At 47.7% G+C, this 17,593-nt stretch overlaps 1 protein-coding gene across 2 annotated transcripts in view; it reads left to right on the top strand.

The window, feature by feature from the left end:
• The window catches only part of LOC118770859 (brefeldin A-inhibited guanine nucleotide-exchange protein 1-like), a 42,818-nt gene that overhangs the window by 10,031 nt on the left and 15,194 nt on the right, over positions 1 to 17,593 (top strand). The window contains exons 2-16 of one of the 2 annotated variants that reach the window (XM_036518606.1): positions 2,279 to 2,309; positions 3,967 to 4,123; positions 5,354 to 5,500; positions 5,999 to 6,178; positions 7,726 to 7,969; positions 8,327 to 8,443; positions 9,127 to 9,314; positions 10,763 to 10,896; positions 12,462 to 12,696; positions 13,287 to 13,386; positions 13,519 to 13,658; positions 15,390 to 15,498; positions 15,929 to 15,937; positions 16,863 to 17,064; positions 17,494 to 17,593. The exon at positions 17,494 to 17,593 is cut by the window's right edge and continues 12 nt beyond it. In XM_036518606.1, the coding sequence (XP_036374499.1) occupies positions 2,279 to 2,309; positions 3,967 to 4,123; positions 5,354 to 5,500; positions 5,999 to 6,178; positions 7,726 to 7,969; positions 8,327 to 8,443; positions 9,127 to 9,314; positions 10,763 to 10,896; positions 12,462 to 12,696; positions 13,287 to 13,386; positions 13,519 to 13,658; positions 15,390 to 15,498; positions 15,929 to 15,937; positions 16,863 to 17,064; positions 17,494 to 17,593 (2,093 nt within the window). The remainder of the gene's footprint in view (positions 1 to 2,278; positions 2,310 to 3,966; positions 4,124 to 5,353; positions 5,501 to 5,998; positions 6,179 to 7,725; positions 7,970 to 8,326; positions 8,444 to 9,126; positions 9,315 to 10,762; positions 10,897 to 12,461; positions 12,697 to 13,286; positions 13,387 to 13,518; positions 13,659 to 15,389; positions 15,499 to 15,928; positions 15,938 to 16,862; positions 17,065 to 17,493) is intronic. The other variant, XM_036518607.1, reaches the window with a different exon arrangement.

Raw genomic sequence — 17,593 nt, forward strand, 5'->3', positions numbered from 1 at the left:
GTGGTCTGTATTCATCGTGCTTAGCGCAGACTGGCAGCTTCCTGTCATGTATGTGCATTGTCTTTAATGAAATAGTTTTTTCTTCCTCTCGCTCCCCCTGGGTGCAGAGCGTAAGCCTCTCCAAGGTCGGATTCCCTGCCCGGGGGTGGGCTTTCTGGCTTTCTGGCTTTTGTGCAGCTCTGAGAAGACTTGCTGCAGGAACATGCTCTTTCTGAGAGTGTGGAGTAGCCCTTTAGCGCTCCGTGTCTGGCTTTAAATGGGGGGGGGGTTTCGTCTTCTGCAGGATCGGGTTCTACGCCCGGCATCCACGGCAGTTTGGGTTTGGAAAGGTGTGCCGCTGGATCCTTAAGAGGGTTGCCGGAGGCCGCGGCATGGTGTGATTGTGTTACCGTGAGAACAGGGCGGAGAGGTGGAGTTACAGGGCCAGAACGCTGACCTCGAACAGTAACGTTGTGTTGTAAGTGTGAGGGATTGTGTGAAACCAAACTCGCCAACTTCAACTTCCTGGTAAAACTATAGCGTGGGAATGGGGAGTGACTTCCTTCACTCGGCTGTGAAATAAAGCAGAGTGAATATGAATGTGTTGAGGAGCGCTTAGCAGGTGGTTGTAGCAGGCAATGCATTGTGGTGTACAGAAGGACGTTATGGCTCTGGTGGCTGGTTAAATAATAAGGTCTGTTCCACTTTAGAGAAAGAGCAGCAATGCTGGAGGACCCATACAGTCACTCACAGAGGCTGTCCTTCTCCTGATTGGGTCTCCACGCGCTGGTCGATCATGACCTTTGTATGTTGCTCCTTACTAAACTCTCCAGAGCGTATTCCAGAGCAGGTTCCTGAACCCGAGGACCCCAGTTCAACTGCACTTTGGCCATAACGTTTAGTGTTACTCCTTTATGTTACTTAAAGAACATTGCAAATTTACAGAGACAGTTACTGAAAGGACTGGAAAATTGTGAAAAGAGTGTGGTTCCTGCAGATCTCCCTCTAAGAGGCAGTTGTGGCAGGAGTGTCCAACCGCTGTGTGGGGAGCCTGGCTTTTTGTTCCAGATCATTACCTCAGTCCATTTAATCAGTTACCAGCATATATTTACATCTGTCCATTTCCCAGAATGCACCACATTAACATCAGACGATAGGGCACATGTGCCCACATTCCTCCTTCATGTTTTCTTTTATAAATAAAAACGCCAAAGTGAGTGAATGAGGGGGAGGGGGTAATGAAGTTATTAGGAGTAAAAACAGCAGGCTTTCCCATCAGTGATATAACAGAACTAATACACGTGGTTTTATTGGTGCTCATCTTGCTTTTCATGCACATTAAAAAAAAAAACACTTCTGCTTTGTCTCTGACAGAGAGAGAGACAGAGAGAGACAGAGAGAGAGAGAGCGCGAGCGAGCGAGCACACTATTCAGTAAGATGTTGAGTTTAATAATTCCTTCTTTCTCTGCTGGGATGCGTTCTGTTTGCTCAGGCTAATGGAGGTGGTGGGTAGAACAGCAGCAGGGAACAGCAACAGGGACAACAGCAGCAGCAGGGACAGCAGCAGCAGGGACAGCAGCAGGAACAGCAGGCCGACAGCAGGCTGGCAGAAAGCAGGATCGGTGCCGTTTGCTGCAGGATCTGGAGTCCACTTCTGCAGATGGTTTTGGAGGAAAGCCAGCACCTGGCACCAGTAAAGTTACTGAACAGTAGCCACGGTTCAGCATAGGCTCCTGAGTCCCTCAGACAGCAGCCCAGCGTCAGTAGCTGAGTATAAACACTCGCTGTTTTCACTCTGATGTTTACGCTTTCTCTGAGAGGGAGGGTTGGCAGTTCCTCCCAGTGAGATGAGAAGCCGGGCTCACTGCCAAGCGGCGGTCACTCGTTGACGGTGTTCCTCTGTGACACAAACACAGGGTTTAGTGCAATACAGTTAGTGTGTTAGTTCTGGTAGATGGTTGGTAGTGAGTCCCACCCAGGATGATATGAGCCAACAGCCTTCTGGTTGCAAATCCCCCGTCCCTGAAAACTCCTCCTGTCAATCTAAAGGGATTGCCACATGGGGCTGAAGTCCCAGAAACTAAGCAGATGGGTCAGCGTAGGGAGTCACTCAGCTCTGCACCGCACTGAATCTGAGCTCCAGAGGAAGCTCCAGAGGGTGTTGATCAGAGGCCCCATTTTGAACACTCCTTCAGTATGGTAACATGTGTTGTGTAACAGAGATGCATGCAACAGATCTGTCATTGTGTCATATCTAAGCTGCAGTTCGGATGACATGAATCACCTTTTCTTTTTCAGAGGAAATCAAAGAGGAGTCGGAGAAGTTAAGGTAGGTGGACTTCATGTAATAAGTAGTGTCAGTGAAATGTTTCTTTGTCCTTACGTGTTTTTGTGTGTTGCCTACACGCTTAACCCACAGCACATGCAGTACAGCACACACTTAGATGCCCCCCCCCCCAATGCTCATGTGCCTCCCACACACAGTACACTCTTGGGTGAATCACACAGCTTATGGGTGTAACAGCAGTGCCGCACCTGGGAATTGAATCTGCAGTCTCTTGGCATACAAGCCCAGCTCCTTGATACCCTGGTTAATACTGTTGGTTAGTGGTTGTTCCTGATCTTTCCCATTACGGGCATAAGCATGAGCTAATATCTAGAGAGAGATTTCTGCTAAGATTCTCCATATTTACTGTGGAACTGTATGAGGTGTTCCTCGTCTGTCAGTAAAGGTGTTACTTGTGTATCACTACTGAAGTTACTTGTGTAGTTGTAGTGACAGTTTTGCTCATCTAATAGTGGTGAACATGCTACATATGTAATGGTGGTGAAGTTGATTTAAGTGTAACAGCAGTGAATGTGTTAGGTGTAAAACAGTGGTGAAGGTGTTACATGTGTAACAGTAGTGAAGATGTTATGTGTAAAATGGTGAAGGTGTTACTTGTGTAACAGTGGTGAAGGTGTTACATGTATAACAGTGGTGAAGGTGTTACTTGTGTGCCAGTGGTTAATGTGTTACTTGTGTGACAGTGGGGAAGGTGTTACTTGTGTAACAGTGGTGAAGGTGTAGCTTGTGTAGCAGTGCTACCCTCTGATGGTGCAGTGCTGTATGCAGTTCTGCTTGAAGAGTCCTCACTGTGAGAGCTTTACTGCGGTCTGGCTGAGTTTGTTTCCTCCCCTCCTGCCACAGAAAGATTCACTTTCAGGAGGGAGGTGTCCCCTCATGTGGAAACACCCAAGCTTCAGTGAGCTTTTTTCCTGCTCAGTGACATTAATGTGAAGCAGGACAGAATTGCCCACTTCTGCAATGTGTGCTTTTAAGGAGCTGTGTGACCTGTGTGTGTGTGTGTGTGTGTGTGTATGTGTGTTTGTGTTTGTGTGTGTGTGTGTGTGTGTGTGTGTGTGTGTGTGTGTGTGTGTGTGTGTCTGTGTGTGTGTGTCTGTGCGTGTGTGTTTGTGTGTGTGTGTGTTTGTGTGTGTATGAGTGTGTGTGTCTGTGTCTGTGTCTGTGTGTGTGTGTGTGTGTCTGTGTGTGTCTGTGTGTGTGTGTGTCTGTGTGTGTGTCTGTGTCTGTGTCTGTGTGTGTGTCTGTGTCTGTGTCTGTGTGTGTGTCTGTGTGTGTGTCTGTGTGTGTGTCTGTGTCTGTGTGTGTGTCTGTGTGTGTGTCTGTGTCTGTGTGTGTGTCTGTGTGTGTGTCTGTGTGTGTGTCTGTGTCTGTGTGTTTGTGTTTGTGTTTGTGTGTGTGTGTGTGTGTGTGTGTGTGTGTGTGTGTGTGTTTGTGTGTGTTTGTGTTTGTGTATGTGTGTGTGTGTCTGTGTGTGTGTGTCTGTGTGTGTGTCTGTGTGTGTGTCTGTGTGTGTCTGTTTCTGTTTCTGTGCGTTTATCTGTTTGTGACTGTGCACGCATGCATTGTTTTCAGTGTTTCCCCAGCTGTGATGTTGATTGGCTGTTGCTCTGTTCTCCTCTCTCCTCATTGGCTCCCTCAGTCCGCCTGCCGGGGAGAACAGAGCGGGCTCCGGCACTCTGCCGCCGGTCAGATCGAAGGCCAGCTTCATCGAGGCCGACAAGTACTTCCTGCCGTTTGAGCTGGCCTGCCAGTCCAAATGCCCGCGCATCGTCAGCACGTCCCTGGACTGTTTACAGGTCAGACTCAGGGCGGGGAAAAACGGGGACAAATCAAGCCTGACCACACACGCCGAAATGCCCCACAGCTTGCCTTTCCCCCTGCAGAGGGTCTGTCAAACTGCGCATAAAGAGAATCTCATTATTGGTGGCTGAGCCCTCAAGAAAAGGGAAGTTGCAACCAGCCATATCAGTGATAGCTAATCACTAAGAAGGCCAACAGGTAATGATACACAAGTACAGATATTACAGCAATTTTTCCAGCAGATATCAGGCAGCCCCAGAAACTGTGTATGTCCACATATTGTACACTTTATTTCTGATGCTGGTGTTGGAGATGTGAGACAGACTTCCTCTCGCCGGTGCCACAGCACTGAATGTGATGCGCGAGTCTGCTCTGCGCTGTCTCCGCTCCCTGTAACACCGCCGTAGAGTGTCGGAGACGCGGGGTAACCAGATGAGCAGACCCGGAGAGCGTCAGGAGGCATTTGTGTAAACAGCGCGTGAGCATTGCTGGGAAACAGCCGCTGTAGTCACATGGTTCGGATGACATAGCAGTGAGAAGCAGCGGACGTCATTTTGCCTCAGTCATCGTGAGCCTTCCGTTGAGCTTATTAAATCAAGGATGAAAAGATGCATGTTTACCGTTATATTATTGTCATTTAGCAGGCGCTCTTATCCAGAGCGAATTACATTTTTACGTGATAACCAGTTATACAGCTGTATATTTACTGAGGCAATTCTGGGTACTTTGCCTAAAGGTACAAAAGCAGTGCCACAGTGGGGAATCAGACCTGCAACCTTTCAGTTACAAGCCCTGCTCCGCACTGCTGCCCTACCAGTTTATATCAGCCCCACCTCTTTCCAGTGTCTGTGTGCACTGACTGAAAAGATAACGGGGCCACATTCAGTCTTACTCTGATATACTGTGACCTTAACTGTCAGCAAGGAGTTTAAACAAGTGTTGTTTTTTTTAAATGTTACTCAGCTCTTTTAGGCTGATCTTGGTGAAGCCTGAATAAATGATATTGTTTGAGAAATAAAAAATAGCCCATGCTTCAATTCATTACCGAATGTTATGGTGAAAGTACACTGTGGTTAAATTGGTTACTGAGCGTTATTGTCAAAGCGCTCTGTGGTTTTATCAGTTACTGAATGTTACAGTCAAAGCGCTCTGTGGTTAAATTGAACCATGGCCGTATGTTTTCGTGGCTCCGGTTAGAAACCCGCGACGGCTCTCTCCTCTCTCAGAAACTCATCGCGTACGGACACCTGACCGGCAGTGCTCCGGACAGCACCGCACCGGGGAAGAAGCTGATCGACAGGATCATCGAGACCGTCTGCGGCTGCTTCCAGGGACCGCAGACCGACGAGGGCGTGCAGCTGCAGATCATTAAGGCACGCCCGTCCGTCTGACCCCGCCCAGGGCGACTGCAAAACTGCACAGGCAGACAGACCAAAAGGACTGCGCAGGCAGACCAAATAGACGGGCCGATGGGCTGCGCAGACAGACTAAGCAGACAGGTCACACAGACAGACTCAGTTATTTCATTAAACCTTACGAGAGAGATGTTCAGAGATGTTCTACAGTTATGCATCCCTCATCTGAGTGATGAAGGGATTAGCACCTGTCCCAAAACAAGGTTCTCTGGCTGAGGCTGTCTCGCAACAGCAACACTGTTCTGAGAGGGTACGTAAAGCTGTCTCCATATAAAAAGCACCAAGCATGTGAGGTTAGACTCATTTTGGGGATCAGGAAACAGGAAGAAGGTTGTGTGGCAGCAGCGGAGATGGTGCGGAAAAACCATCAATGCAGTTTTTCTTTTCTAGACAGGGTAAGATGGCCTGTTGCTTCGTGAGATTTCAAGGTTTTTCTTGTTTTTTCTCGAATCCCAGGCCCTGCTCACGGCGGTCACCTCCCAGCACATTGAGATTCATGAAGGGACGGTGCTGCAGGCGGTGAGAACCTGCTACAACATCTACCTGGCCAGCAAGAACCTCATCAACCAGACCACCGCCAAAGCCACGCTCACGCAGATGCTCAATGTCATCTTCGCCCGAATGGAGAACCAGGCGGTGAGCGGCCCCTGTGCCTGCGGAAGCACCCTTTCCCTGGGACTCTCTGCCCACTGGTGCTGTTTCACTCTGATTTGTATTTTTATTTCAAGTGAATTTTTGGTGCTCCCCTATCCTCACAGACCTGGAATGTCGGTCTGCAGTCTGATCTCCTGTTAACCCCTGTGTGGAGTTGGCAGCTGTGTTAGGCTGAGTGCGCAGACTAGTGTTAAGTAGCTTGGTCTGTACAGATGCAGATAGAATGCATTAGGACTAACATCGCATACAGATGTGTTTACCAAGATAGAGCAGTGGAAATGGACCTCAGTACCAGGGAGGGCTGTATTGTTGTACTCCTCTGCTGTAGCCTGTCCACGGCATCTTGAAGCTGAGATATTTTACCTGCTGTAATGTTGCAATACAGTCACAGTTGTCCAGGTACATCATTATCCTGTTACAGCCTGTTACAGCCGTTATGCTGCAAGTGTTGCTGTGCTACGTGATTCTGAAGCAGGCAGTTTCTTTTTTTTTTTTTTTTTTCCTTTTTGTTTTTGCACTCCTTGAAATACAGCTTCCACATAAAAAGACAAGTTGGTCTCTGTCCTCCAGAATGAAGCAGGGGCAGGTAAAGTTAGCAGAACTGCTTTGGAGTGGAGGGTTTTTGCATTGAGTCGGAGCTCGGTGACCCGGACCCCTGTGTCTGCTGTGTTAGCTGTAGCAGCTGTGGCTCCTCTTCCTCAGTGTGTAATCTTCATCTCTCCTCAGAGTGAAACAAGCTCTGTTGTCATCCTTTTTTTGGTAACATTGGTCCTAAGGGTGGCGTAGAGCGCACTCCAAGAGGTTCCCGTTTCTGGGGTTTGTGACGGAATTGAGCTGGGGTCGAAAGTATGAAGCGTGAAGTTCTGTTTTGGAATTCGGAATGCCCGGTGTTTTTCCCCCTTTTTTTCACAAGCTGGAATGCCCGGTTGTATCGTAGAGATGCTCCACACTACTACAATCCTGACTAACAAGCATGTGGTCTCCTCCGAAATACACGATGCCAAGTGCTGCTTCCTCACATACTGCGGCCTCCATGCCATGCTGACACAGACATGAGTCTGAGGAAGACACTTCATGCACCGCTTTCCACAGGCAGACTGTTCAATTGCTGTGGGCTCCTGGTCATCATCAGCTGATGGCACGGCCTGCACTGAGTGCAAGTGTCTCAGCCACTTAGCTGGTGGGGAGCCTGTTGGAATGTGTGGTTCTGAGATGATGAGCAGCTATCACAGTGCAGGCAGGACCTGTTGCAGTGACACAGCGCCTTCCTGGAAACCCTGTCATAAACCGCGTTGCCAGGAATCACGTTTGTGTGGTTACATGCCTCGTACATCACTGAGACCTCTCTGTTTGAAGGCCTTCCTGTGGGTGTGTTCCTTTCCTTGTTTATATGAACGTTGCTGTGTGTGTTTGAGGGTTTATTTTCTGTGTTTAAACCAGCTTTTCTCTTTGTTTCATTGTGTGTGCATACGTGTGTATGTATGTGTCTGTTTGCGTGTGTGTGTGTGTGTGTGTGTGTGTGTGTATAGCTCCAGGAGGCTCGGCAGATGGAGAAGGACAGGCACAGACAGCAGCTTCTGCAGCACTCAGCGGAACCCGAGTCTCCGCGGCTGCAGGAGTCCCCGGTCAGCCAGCACACAGCGGAACCCGAGTCCCCGCGGCTGCGGCAGGAGGCTGAGGGAACCGAGGACCCGGAACCGGAGAACGGGTCTGTGTTCTGCAGCCCCGAGAACGAGCAGACCGAGGCGGACCAGGCCACTGCCGCGGCCGAGAGTGAGCCTGACCCCAGCTCTCTCTATCTCTCTATCCCTCCCTCCATCTATGTGTATCTCTCTACCTCTCTGTATCCTTCTCCACCTCTCCCCACCTCTCCCCACCTTCCTCCCTCTCCTCTCTCTCTGTATCTCTCCATTCTTGATGATGCATCTCTGTCTATGAAGCTTTATTTACTAATTTCATTAGACATTAAAGCTGAGATATGAATGAGGCTACTTGTCTGAGTGCACATGTAGTAATATCTCTCTCTGTGCTTTCACTGTGAAACAACTCAGATATTTAGGTCTGATGTTTAAAATATGCCGCATGGCCTCTTTGGTGAGAACTTCAAGAAGGTTTTGATTGACACTGTAGGTCTGTCCAAGCGAGAAGGCGAGGCCACAGAGGAGGAGGAAACACCCAACTACGAGGAAAAGGCCCAGGAGATAGTGCAGAGCGTTCTGCAGGAAGTAATCAGCACCGTTGTCGGGGGTAACGTATCACACTTCCTGTCCCTAGAGTCCGTCCTGGAATCTCTGGATGCTGGAAGCGAGCAGATATGTGCATTTCAAAGAATTTGTTATTAAAACACCTAAATGCTTCCCGAGGCTGACTGTTCAGGCAGTGAAACTGCACTTTCCTCTCCAGACCCCGTTTGAAATTCCAGCTCTTACTGTGAAGATAATGACTCGGCATGAAATGAATTCACTCGTTCTTTCAGGCAGGAAGATGAATACAGAAACTGAATTATCTCTTATTTTATGAAGGGCTCCCTCATGAATACTGGGTATAACTTATTCTTTGTTTAAGAACAATTTTATTACCATAGCTTGCTGGTGACAGCATCGCTATGAATATTTATGAGGGCCCTTCAAAGTACAGTGCAGGAGTTTGGCAGGTTGTGCTGGAAGTCACTGCACAGGGATTGGTCTCCAGAGTCATGTGATTTAGTCAATTTATTATGGTGAAATGCTTTCACCTAAATGCATTTTCTTTTTTGTGCATGTATTCATCACCATGACTGTGCATGTGTGTGTATGTATGTGTATACATGTGGATGTGTGTGTATATGTATACGTGTGCGTGTGTGTGCGTGTGTATGTGTGTGTGTGCGTGTGTATGCGTGTGTGTGTATATATGTGTGTGTGTGTGTGTGTGTGTGTGTGTGTGCGCAGATTCCAGGGAGGCTGTGGCAGGGACGGAGGGTGTGGAAGATTTGGCAGGCTCTGTGGAGGATGAGGGGGGGCAGGGCAGTGATGGAGAGCACGTCCACGCCAACGGCATCCCGGGCACGCCCATCTCCGCCGGCTTCACCCCCTCCCTGACCGACGACCGGCTGTCCGTCTCCTCCAGCGACACTCAGGTGCCGATCCCGATGGGAGAGCAGTAGAGCGCGCTCGAAAACAAACCCGCTCTGTAGCTGCTCCTGGTTCAATCTGCTTGAGCTGAAAGACAAAAACAGCAACAGGAAGCAGAAAGACCTAGCATGTGGTGTGGTCACCTTCCCAAGATAAAGGTGCTATTCCCATGTTAGCTGCTGGCCCACTGCAGATTGATAGTTGTTAGTCACTTGTCTGCATTTACTATCTCAGAGGCATGACCTGATGCATCCTTCAAGTGGGAACTTCTGTAGAAGTCAAGAAGTTGCAGTGGGGAGAGAAAAAGGGATTACCCCAAAGAATGGTCTTCCTGGGCCAGAGGAAAGAAAAATGGAGATCACCTGTAAGTAGTTCACAGGAGCATTTCTAGGAGAAACAGTCCAGGTATTCTCAGTTAGAACAACCTAGAAGAAAGCCAAGGGCCAGCTAGAACAGGACGAGATGTAAGGTGTTAGTTTAGGAGAAGATGCCAGGTCTGCCTCCAGAGCGACGAGGGTCCTCCTCATTTCCATGCCTCTCGTTTAGCAGGCACGGGGTGAGGTAACTTCCTGCCCGCGGTGACTCACCAGCCCAAAATAAAGGAGGCAGAAATATCACCTCTAAACACATCAACACATCTCAACGTGTTTGCGTCTGTGTTGCTTGATTAACAAACAAGCAATTAGAGGAATAATCTGTGACGTGTGGCTGCTAATGCGTTATCTTGTAATTGCAGTCTGCGATAACATTCTCTTTGCAGAATGTGGTGTGCGTATATATTTATCTGTTTGCACAGACCATTTGGATAGATTCATCCTTCTTTAACTGTGCTCACAACCAGAGCGTTTTGGTGATGTAAAAAGATCAGTTAATCCATACAGGTGCTCCACAGTTTAAATAATCTTATAAAACCCTCTATTTTATGAATGGAGTCCCCTCCCCTTTTATTTTCTGACTCTTTCATTTAGAGCTTGTGAGATGTGCAATTACAGGAGGATTTAAGTGTCTTTGGAATGACTAAATCGGTTTGGCTAAATTAAACTGTCTTATTATTCAAGTGCTCTAACATGACATCCGTGGAAAGAACTGCAGCTTGAGAGACGCAATTAAGAGAGAGGGAATTACCTGCTAACGGGTACGGATTGTTCAGTAATCAACATGCTTGTCAGTCAGGCAGAACAAACCGAACTTGGATGAGAGTAGTAGTCAATTTAAAAAGAAGGGTTTGTGCTTGCTCTTTTTCAGCATGACTTTCTCTACCCGCTTAATAATGTCAGTTGAAAATCTCAGGTTAAAGAGCTCAGAACAGTAGCGGAGCTGCCTGTTTCTGGCTCAACGGTCTGAGAGGAAATGTGCACTTAATCTTCAGCTTTCCACACTTTTGTATGTGCAGTTTTAAAGGACAGCCCATAATGATGCTGTTGGTGTTCACTGACCGCTGTCTCCTACCCAGGAATCGGGAACCCCCGTGGGGCAGATGCCAGGGGCGAAGTTCTCCCACATCCTACAGAAGGATGCCTTTCTTGTGTTCCGATCACTCTGCAAGCTATCTATGAAGCCCCTGTCAGATGGCCCTCCCGATCCAAAGTAAGTGCCGGCTGGTGAGCATAAAATTTATCAATCAGTACTTTCTGAGCTGACTTTCTTAGCCACTTTGCTAACCCAGCTTACGTCGGTATGGTGAAAATTAAACGTGGCATCATAATGTGACGTAAGGCCAAATTTACTTAAGTTTTGAATTTCAGTGTGGAGTATTGTTTGAGGTGCTCAATAAAAATTGTTTAATTTTGCAATTTGTATGAAAGCAATAACATTATTAGCAACATTAGTGTACAGCCAATGTAATGTTTGTAAGGGATGTTTTATGGTTCGGAAAACAAAGAAATTACTGAAAACCTGACAGTGGCAAGTTCTGAGTGTGAGCAGTGTAGAAGGACGCAGCTGGTATTGATGTGTCTTCGTGGTGCTCAGGGTTGCTGTGGAGATGGTTACGCTCTGGGATGTGTAGTTCATTCACAGGGGTCTCTGAATTCCCTCAGCAGAGCGTTCAGAGCCAATGTGAAGGAGAAACAGGCTGTAGAGACAGATAGAGGTGCAGTTCGATTCGGCGTGTTTGTGTTTTCTGTGGAAAGGCTGCCACCTGGGTTCAGCGTTCACAATAATCGCTGAAGCTGATTGGACTGTTGCTTTGACTCAGGCTTAGGGGGCGTGGTCACCGCAGACACGCCCCCCCCCCCCCCCATGTGGTTAGCCTTTCCTGAACCATGCGGAATTTCCGGACCACATTCTGACGACATCACAATAGGGGTTTTCTGCTGAAATGAACTGGGAGTGCTGCTATGGCCGCTGTCATTCATTGCTGCATCTTTCCATCGGCTTGTTTTGCTGAGTCAGACTTAGCAGTTTATTGAGGAAAAATCTGCCAGTCGTTATGATGATGCGCAGTTTGCTTTGCCCGTTTGCCCACGTCTGCAAATTAACATTACGATAGTATCAAATGATGTCAGATCTATATAGGCTGATAAAATACAGTAGTGTTTACAGTTGTCATTTTTTTTATTTATGGTGGTTCATTTGTCCTTTGCTGTGTCACAGCGAACCTCATTTCAGCTCTGTTCAGAGCTCTTTGTGAAATGCCACACCCCACCTCTCCCTTTGGCAGTAGTGTGCAGCAGTGCTTTGGGAACTGTGATTCTAAACAGAGGGTTGCAGGCTTGAAGCCTGGCTGCTGTGTCCTCAAACAAGGAGCTCAGTTCGAAATGCTTCAGCAATTATATCCAGCTGTACAATGGGGTAATATGCAAAATATGAAGAAATAAATAAAGTAATTAAATAAAAGCAAGTAATATAAAGTAGAGCAATATAAGTAATTTAGTAAAAGTACGTAATATAAAGTATAAAGTATCTTGCCTTGGATAACTTTGTTGGCTCAGGAAATACTGTATGTAATAAATTATGATAGTCAAACTCACTTCATCTGTGTGAAATCAGAATCACATGCACCTTTATTTCATTTCCATAAAGTGGCACAGTGACACCTGAACATAACTCTGTTGTGTTAATGTGGCACGTCCCCATTAGTGATTCAGAGCGCTGGAGAGGTGAAGAAGATTCTGAGCGCCTGTTTTTTTTTTTCCTGCCCGTACTCGCAGGTCTCACGAGCTGCGGTCGAAGGTCCTGTCCCTGCAGCTTCTCCTCTCCATCCTGCAGAACGCGGGGACCGTCTTCAGGACCAACGAGATGTTCATCAACGCCATAAAGCAGTACCTGTGTGTGGCGCTGTCCAAGAACGGCGTCTCGTCTGTCCCCGAGGTCTTCGAGCTGTCGCTTTCCATATTCCTCACTCTGCTGTCCAACTTCAAGACGCATCTGAAGATGCAAATAGAGGTAATATTGTTTTTTTTTCCAGCTCAGTTTTCTGCAGGTCTTAAAAACTGTGTATATAACATGTTTATTATATTTGCATTCTGCTGACACCTGAAAGAGCTTGAACTGTTACAGGTTTTGAATCAAGACCACAAGAGATACGATTAGCTTACAGTTAGAAAATAACCAATAAGATTCTTTGTCTGATTCTACATCACCTTCTGTAGCATATACATATGTACCTCTTAGCTCTGCTACATACAGTGTGGTAAATCTGAATGATCTAATGGTTAAAGCCAAGGGCTTCAGCTAAGCTGTGGCTTGTGGAGTGCCTCTGTTCACCCTAGAATTTTTAAACGTACTTGTCCCATCTTAACTACTTCTTTAATTACACAGCTGTAAAAATATACATCGTCTAACATGTAGGGTATGGGTACGCTGTTACGGTGTCTGTTAAGTAAATTAATTCTAACCACATGGTGAGTTGTGTTGTGTAGCTTTCTTTGTTACTGCTTTGGTGTTATTTGTTAACGCTTCATGAATAAATTGTGTATAAATGATCAAAGATCTTGTGTGTAACTTGTAACTCACTTTTTTATTTAACTCCACAGGTGTTTTTCAGGGAGATATTTCTGTATATTTTGGAGACGTCCACCAGCTCCTTTGACCACAAGTGGATGGTGATACAGACCCTCACCAGGATATGTGCAGGTGAGCAGGAAGGTCTTTTCAGCTGCTGTCAGAGGTTACTTCACTCCAGCGTTTCTCTCCAGAAGTTCTCTCCAGAGTTTGGCCCAACTCTGACATGGCTCTTGGTTTTTTTTTTGTTTTTTTTTTTAACAGATGCCCAGAGTGTGGTTGATATCTATGTGAACTATGACTGTGACCTGAATGCTGCTAATATATTCGAGAGGCTGGTGAATGACCTGTCAAAGATCGCACAGGGCCGCGGGGGGCAGGAGCTTGGTGTGACCCCAGGTCAGGTGAGAGACCCTTTTAAAGCTCTGTCCTCCTCACCGGAAAGGGAAAACTCAAAAACACAAAACTCAAAACATGTCCAGGATATGCCGTATTCTCATCCCCTGAGAAAGTATGCACATTTTTACTGTTATGATTTTTATTGGTTACCATCATAATGAAAATGGTAGCATTTCACGGTGCCATTATAGAATTGGCACTGCGAAATGCATCATAGAATTATATAAATACTAATAATAAATAATATTTTCTAGTTGTCTTATGTCAATATTTATTTACAGAAATTGTAAGTGAGAACTGTAGTATTTGTAATAATATTTTCAGGTAGGTAGTTGAATGATATTGTGGGATTGAGGATAGTTCCTCCCGTTCTACCTGCACCTCACTCCTCCAACTCATGTTATCATTTTACTGTTCCTGTGTGTGCGGCTTAGCTGGGTGGTGAGAGAACCTCTCCACCTGTCTGTGGTTCAGTTAGCTGGGTGGTGAGAGAACCTCTCCACCTGTCTGTGGTTCAGTTAGCTGGATGGTGAGAGAACCTCTCCACCTGTCTGTGGTTCAGTTAGCTGGATGGTGAGAGAACCTCTCCACCTGTCTGTGGTTCAGTTAGCTGGGTGGTGAGAGAACCTCTCCACCTGTCTGTGGTTCAGTTAGCTGGGTGGTGAGAGAACCTCTCCACCTGTCTGTGGTTCAGTTAGCTGGGTGGTGAGAGAACCTCTCCACCTGTCTGTGGTTCAGTTAGCTGGATGGTGAGAGAACCTCTCCACCTGTCTGTGGTTCAGTTAGCTGGATGGTGAGAGAACCTCTCCACCTGTCTGTGGTTCAGTTAGCTGGATGGTGAGAGAACCTCTCCACCTGTCTGTGGTTCAGTTAGCTGGGTGGTGAGAGAACCTCTCCACCTGTCTGTGGTTCAGTTAGCTGGGTGGTGAGAGAACCTCTCCACCTGTCTGTGGTTCAGTTAGCTGGGTGGTGAGAGAACCTCTCCACCTGTCTGTGGTTCAGTTAGCTGGATGGTGGAGTGTGTTTAGTATAATGGGTGAATGAGTGTGTTCAGTAGAATGGATGGAGGGTATTTAGTAGAATGGGACGAGGAGGGTGTTTCAGTGATTTGGGAGGTGGTGTGTGCTCAGTAGAGTGGGTGGAGGTAGGTGTTTCAGTGAGTTGGGAGGTGGTGTGTGCTGAGTGGAATGGCTGGAGGAGGATGTTTCAGTGAGTTGGGAGGTGGTGTGTGCTCAGTGGAATGGGACGAGGAGGGTGTTTCAGTGATTTGGGAGGTGGTGTGTGCTCAGCAGAATGGGTGGAGGAGGGTGTTTCAGTGAGTTTGGGACGTGGTGTGTGCTCAGTAGAATGGCTGGAGGAGGGTGTTTCAGTGAGTTGGGAGGTGGTGTGTGCTCAGTAGAATGGGACGAGGAGGGTGTTTCAGTGAGTTGGGAGGTGGTGTGTGCTCAGTGGAATGGCTGGAGGAGGGTGTGTGCTCAGTAGAGTGGGTGGAGGAGGGTGTTTCAGTGAGTTGGGAGGTGGTGTGTGCTCAGTAGAGTGGGTGGAGGAAGGTGTTTCAGTGATTTGGGAGGTGGTGTGTGCTCAGTAGAGTGGGTGGAGGAAGGTGTTTCAGTGAGTTGGGAGGTGGTGTGTGCTCAGTGGAATGGCTGGAGGAGGGTGTTTCAGTGATTTGGGAGGTGGTGCGTGCTCAGTAGAGTGGGTGGAGGAGTGTCAGCCTCTCCACCTGTGTGTTTCAGGAGCTCAGTCTGAGGAAGAAGGGCCTGGAGTGTTTGGTGTCCATCCTCAAGTGCATGGTGGAGTGGAGTAAAGATCAGTACATAAACCCCAACTCTCAGACCAGCCTGGGTAAGACTTCCTACTCTCTTGCTCCTGCTTTGCACACAGATTAATCATGATACCAGTTCTTACACACATGAGGTTTAGACCTTTTACTCCATGGTCATTGCTACTCTTCTTATTGTTAAATCACCAGTCTGATGTTGTCTGAACGGCTCATGAGCGGGGTTTGTTTTAACAAAATTCATCCTGGTGAGTGAAGAGATCTTTGGGGTGTCACTTCCTGAGGTTAGAAAAATTCTGTCTGAGCGCTGTAATTAACACACAGTGGCTTCATGTTAAATATGTGCATCTTTCTTTCATAGACACATAAATACGTAATGAAGTGACTTTGTTTTGTGATGTCAGCTGTAATAGATGTATCTACTAAGTCTGTTTTCCTCACTGCTTTTTTTTTTTTTTTTTTTTTTTTTTTAACCCCTCTGGCCGTCTTCAAAAGGAAGAGCAGGTAACGGTAGCTAGCTGCATTTAAGGACTCGCACTAACTATGTGATTGTTCTGAAATGAGAATATCCTGGTGTAGCTGCGTTTTATTCTGTGGCTTACCGAGCATTTTCTCCCCGCTGTATTATTCTCTGTCCTTCACCGGCTCTGGTTATACTCTGCATCTCTGATGTTTGCGCGCGGCTCGCGGGGTGTTTGGAGGAGTGTCTGATTAGTTCCCTCGCGCCCCGCTGTGAAGACTAACACTCCGCTGTTTGTTTGTGCTCGTAGCCATTTCCTTTCCGTAATTAGGAGAGCGCCGCCCCGCTGGAATGGGCCTTCCTGTGCCCCCCCCCCCGTTTCACGCTCAAAACAAAGAGTGGCTGCCGGCTTGCGTTGCGGTGCTGATGCTGTAAATGTTTTAGAACGCTCTCCAGTGTGTAATGAGATCTCTCTCCCAGACTCATGGCTTAGATTACTGCACTGTAGCTCTAGGCCCCAGAACCCCAGCCCTCTGCATGTGAGAGCTCATCTGCTCAAGCCTGGCTGAGCTCACGTCTTTACTGTAAAAGTATAATGTGAGCATAATGGCACATGAAGCCCAGAGGGACACTGTGTCGGAAGAGGTCTGTCCTCTGCCTTATCATCCTGCGGCTGTTCACTGTGAGCGCAGCCGAGGCTTTCAGCAGAGTCCAAACTGCAGCATAACACTGAGCCCCCTTTTTATGTTAATTATTAATGTCGCTGGACGGATGCCCGTATCCGGGGCAACGGAATGCATCTTACCTTTTACGCGGTGTCCGTTTCAGCTGCTGGAGGGCACAGCAGTAGTGAGTCAGGATTGCAAACCAGCAACCGTCTGGTTGTGAGCCGTCAGTGCTGCCGCTGCCCCCTGGTTTTTGGTGGCTTGGCGTGGCTGTGATGTGGGGTGTGGTTGCTCTCTCTCGCAGGCCAGGAGAAGCCCAGCGATCAGGAGCCCAGCGAGTCCAAACCTGCGGAGAGCATCAACCGCTACGGGAGCGTCAACTCGCTGGACTCGACCGCGTCCTCGGGGATCGGCAGCTACAGCACGCAGACGTCCGGGACCGACAACCCCGAGCAGTTCGAGGTCCTCAAGCAGCAGAAGGAGATCATTGAGCAGGGCATCGACCTGTGAGTGGCCCTGACCCCTCACCTCTGACCCCTCTACCATGACCCCTGACCCCTGCATACTCAACTGTCATAACGCACTGTAGCCACCTGACTACTGAGAGCTACACATCTCATTTTGAAAATACAGCAGTGAAGTTATGCTTTAAGCACTGGACCATTAACAGCTCAGCTCATTTTGAATACAGAGCAGTCACATTATGCTTTAAGTGCTTAACCAGTGACAATTCAACATGTTGTTTCACACAAGTGGTCATGTTGTGAACAGACCACTCAAACACTGACAGAACACTCAAATACAGAGCATTCATGTTGCCCTCACATCAGTCAACCACTGACAGCTCAGCGTTTTGTTTTGAATGCCCAGCGGTCATTTTATGGCCTGACCGCTTGATCACTCATTGTGCAGGGTCTCTCTGTCGCCCTCTGCAGGTTCAACAAAAAACCAAAGAGAGGGATGCAGTACCTGCAGGAGCAAGGCATGCTGGGTACTACCCCAGAAGATATTGCCCAGTTTCTACACCAGGAGGAG

Source organism: Megalops cyprinoides, chromosome 24 (genome assembly GCF_013368585.1).
Source record: "Megalops cyprinoides isolate fMegCyp1 chromosome 24, fMegCyp1.pri, whole genome shotgun sequence".
NCBI lineage: Eukaryota > Metazoa > Chordata > Actinopteri > Elopiformes > Megalopidae > Megalops > Megalops cyprinoides.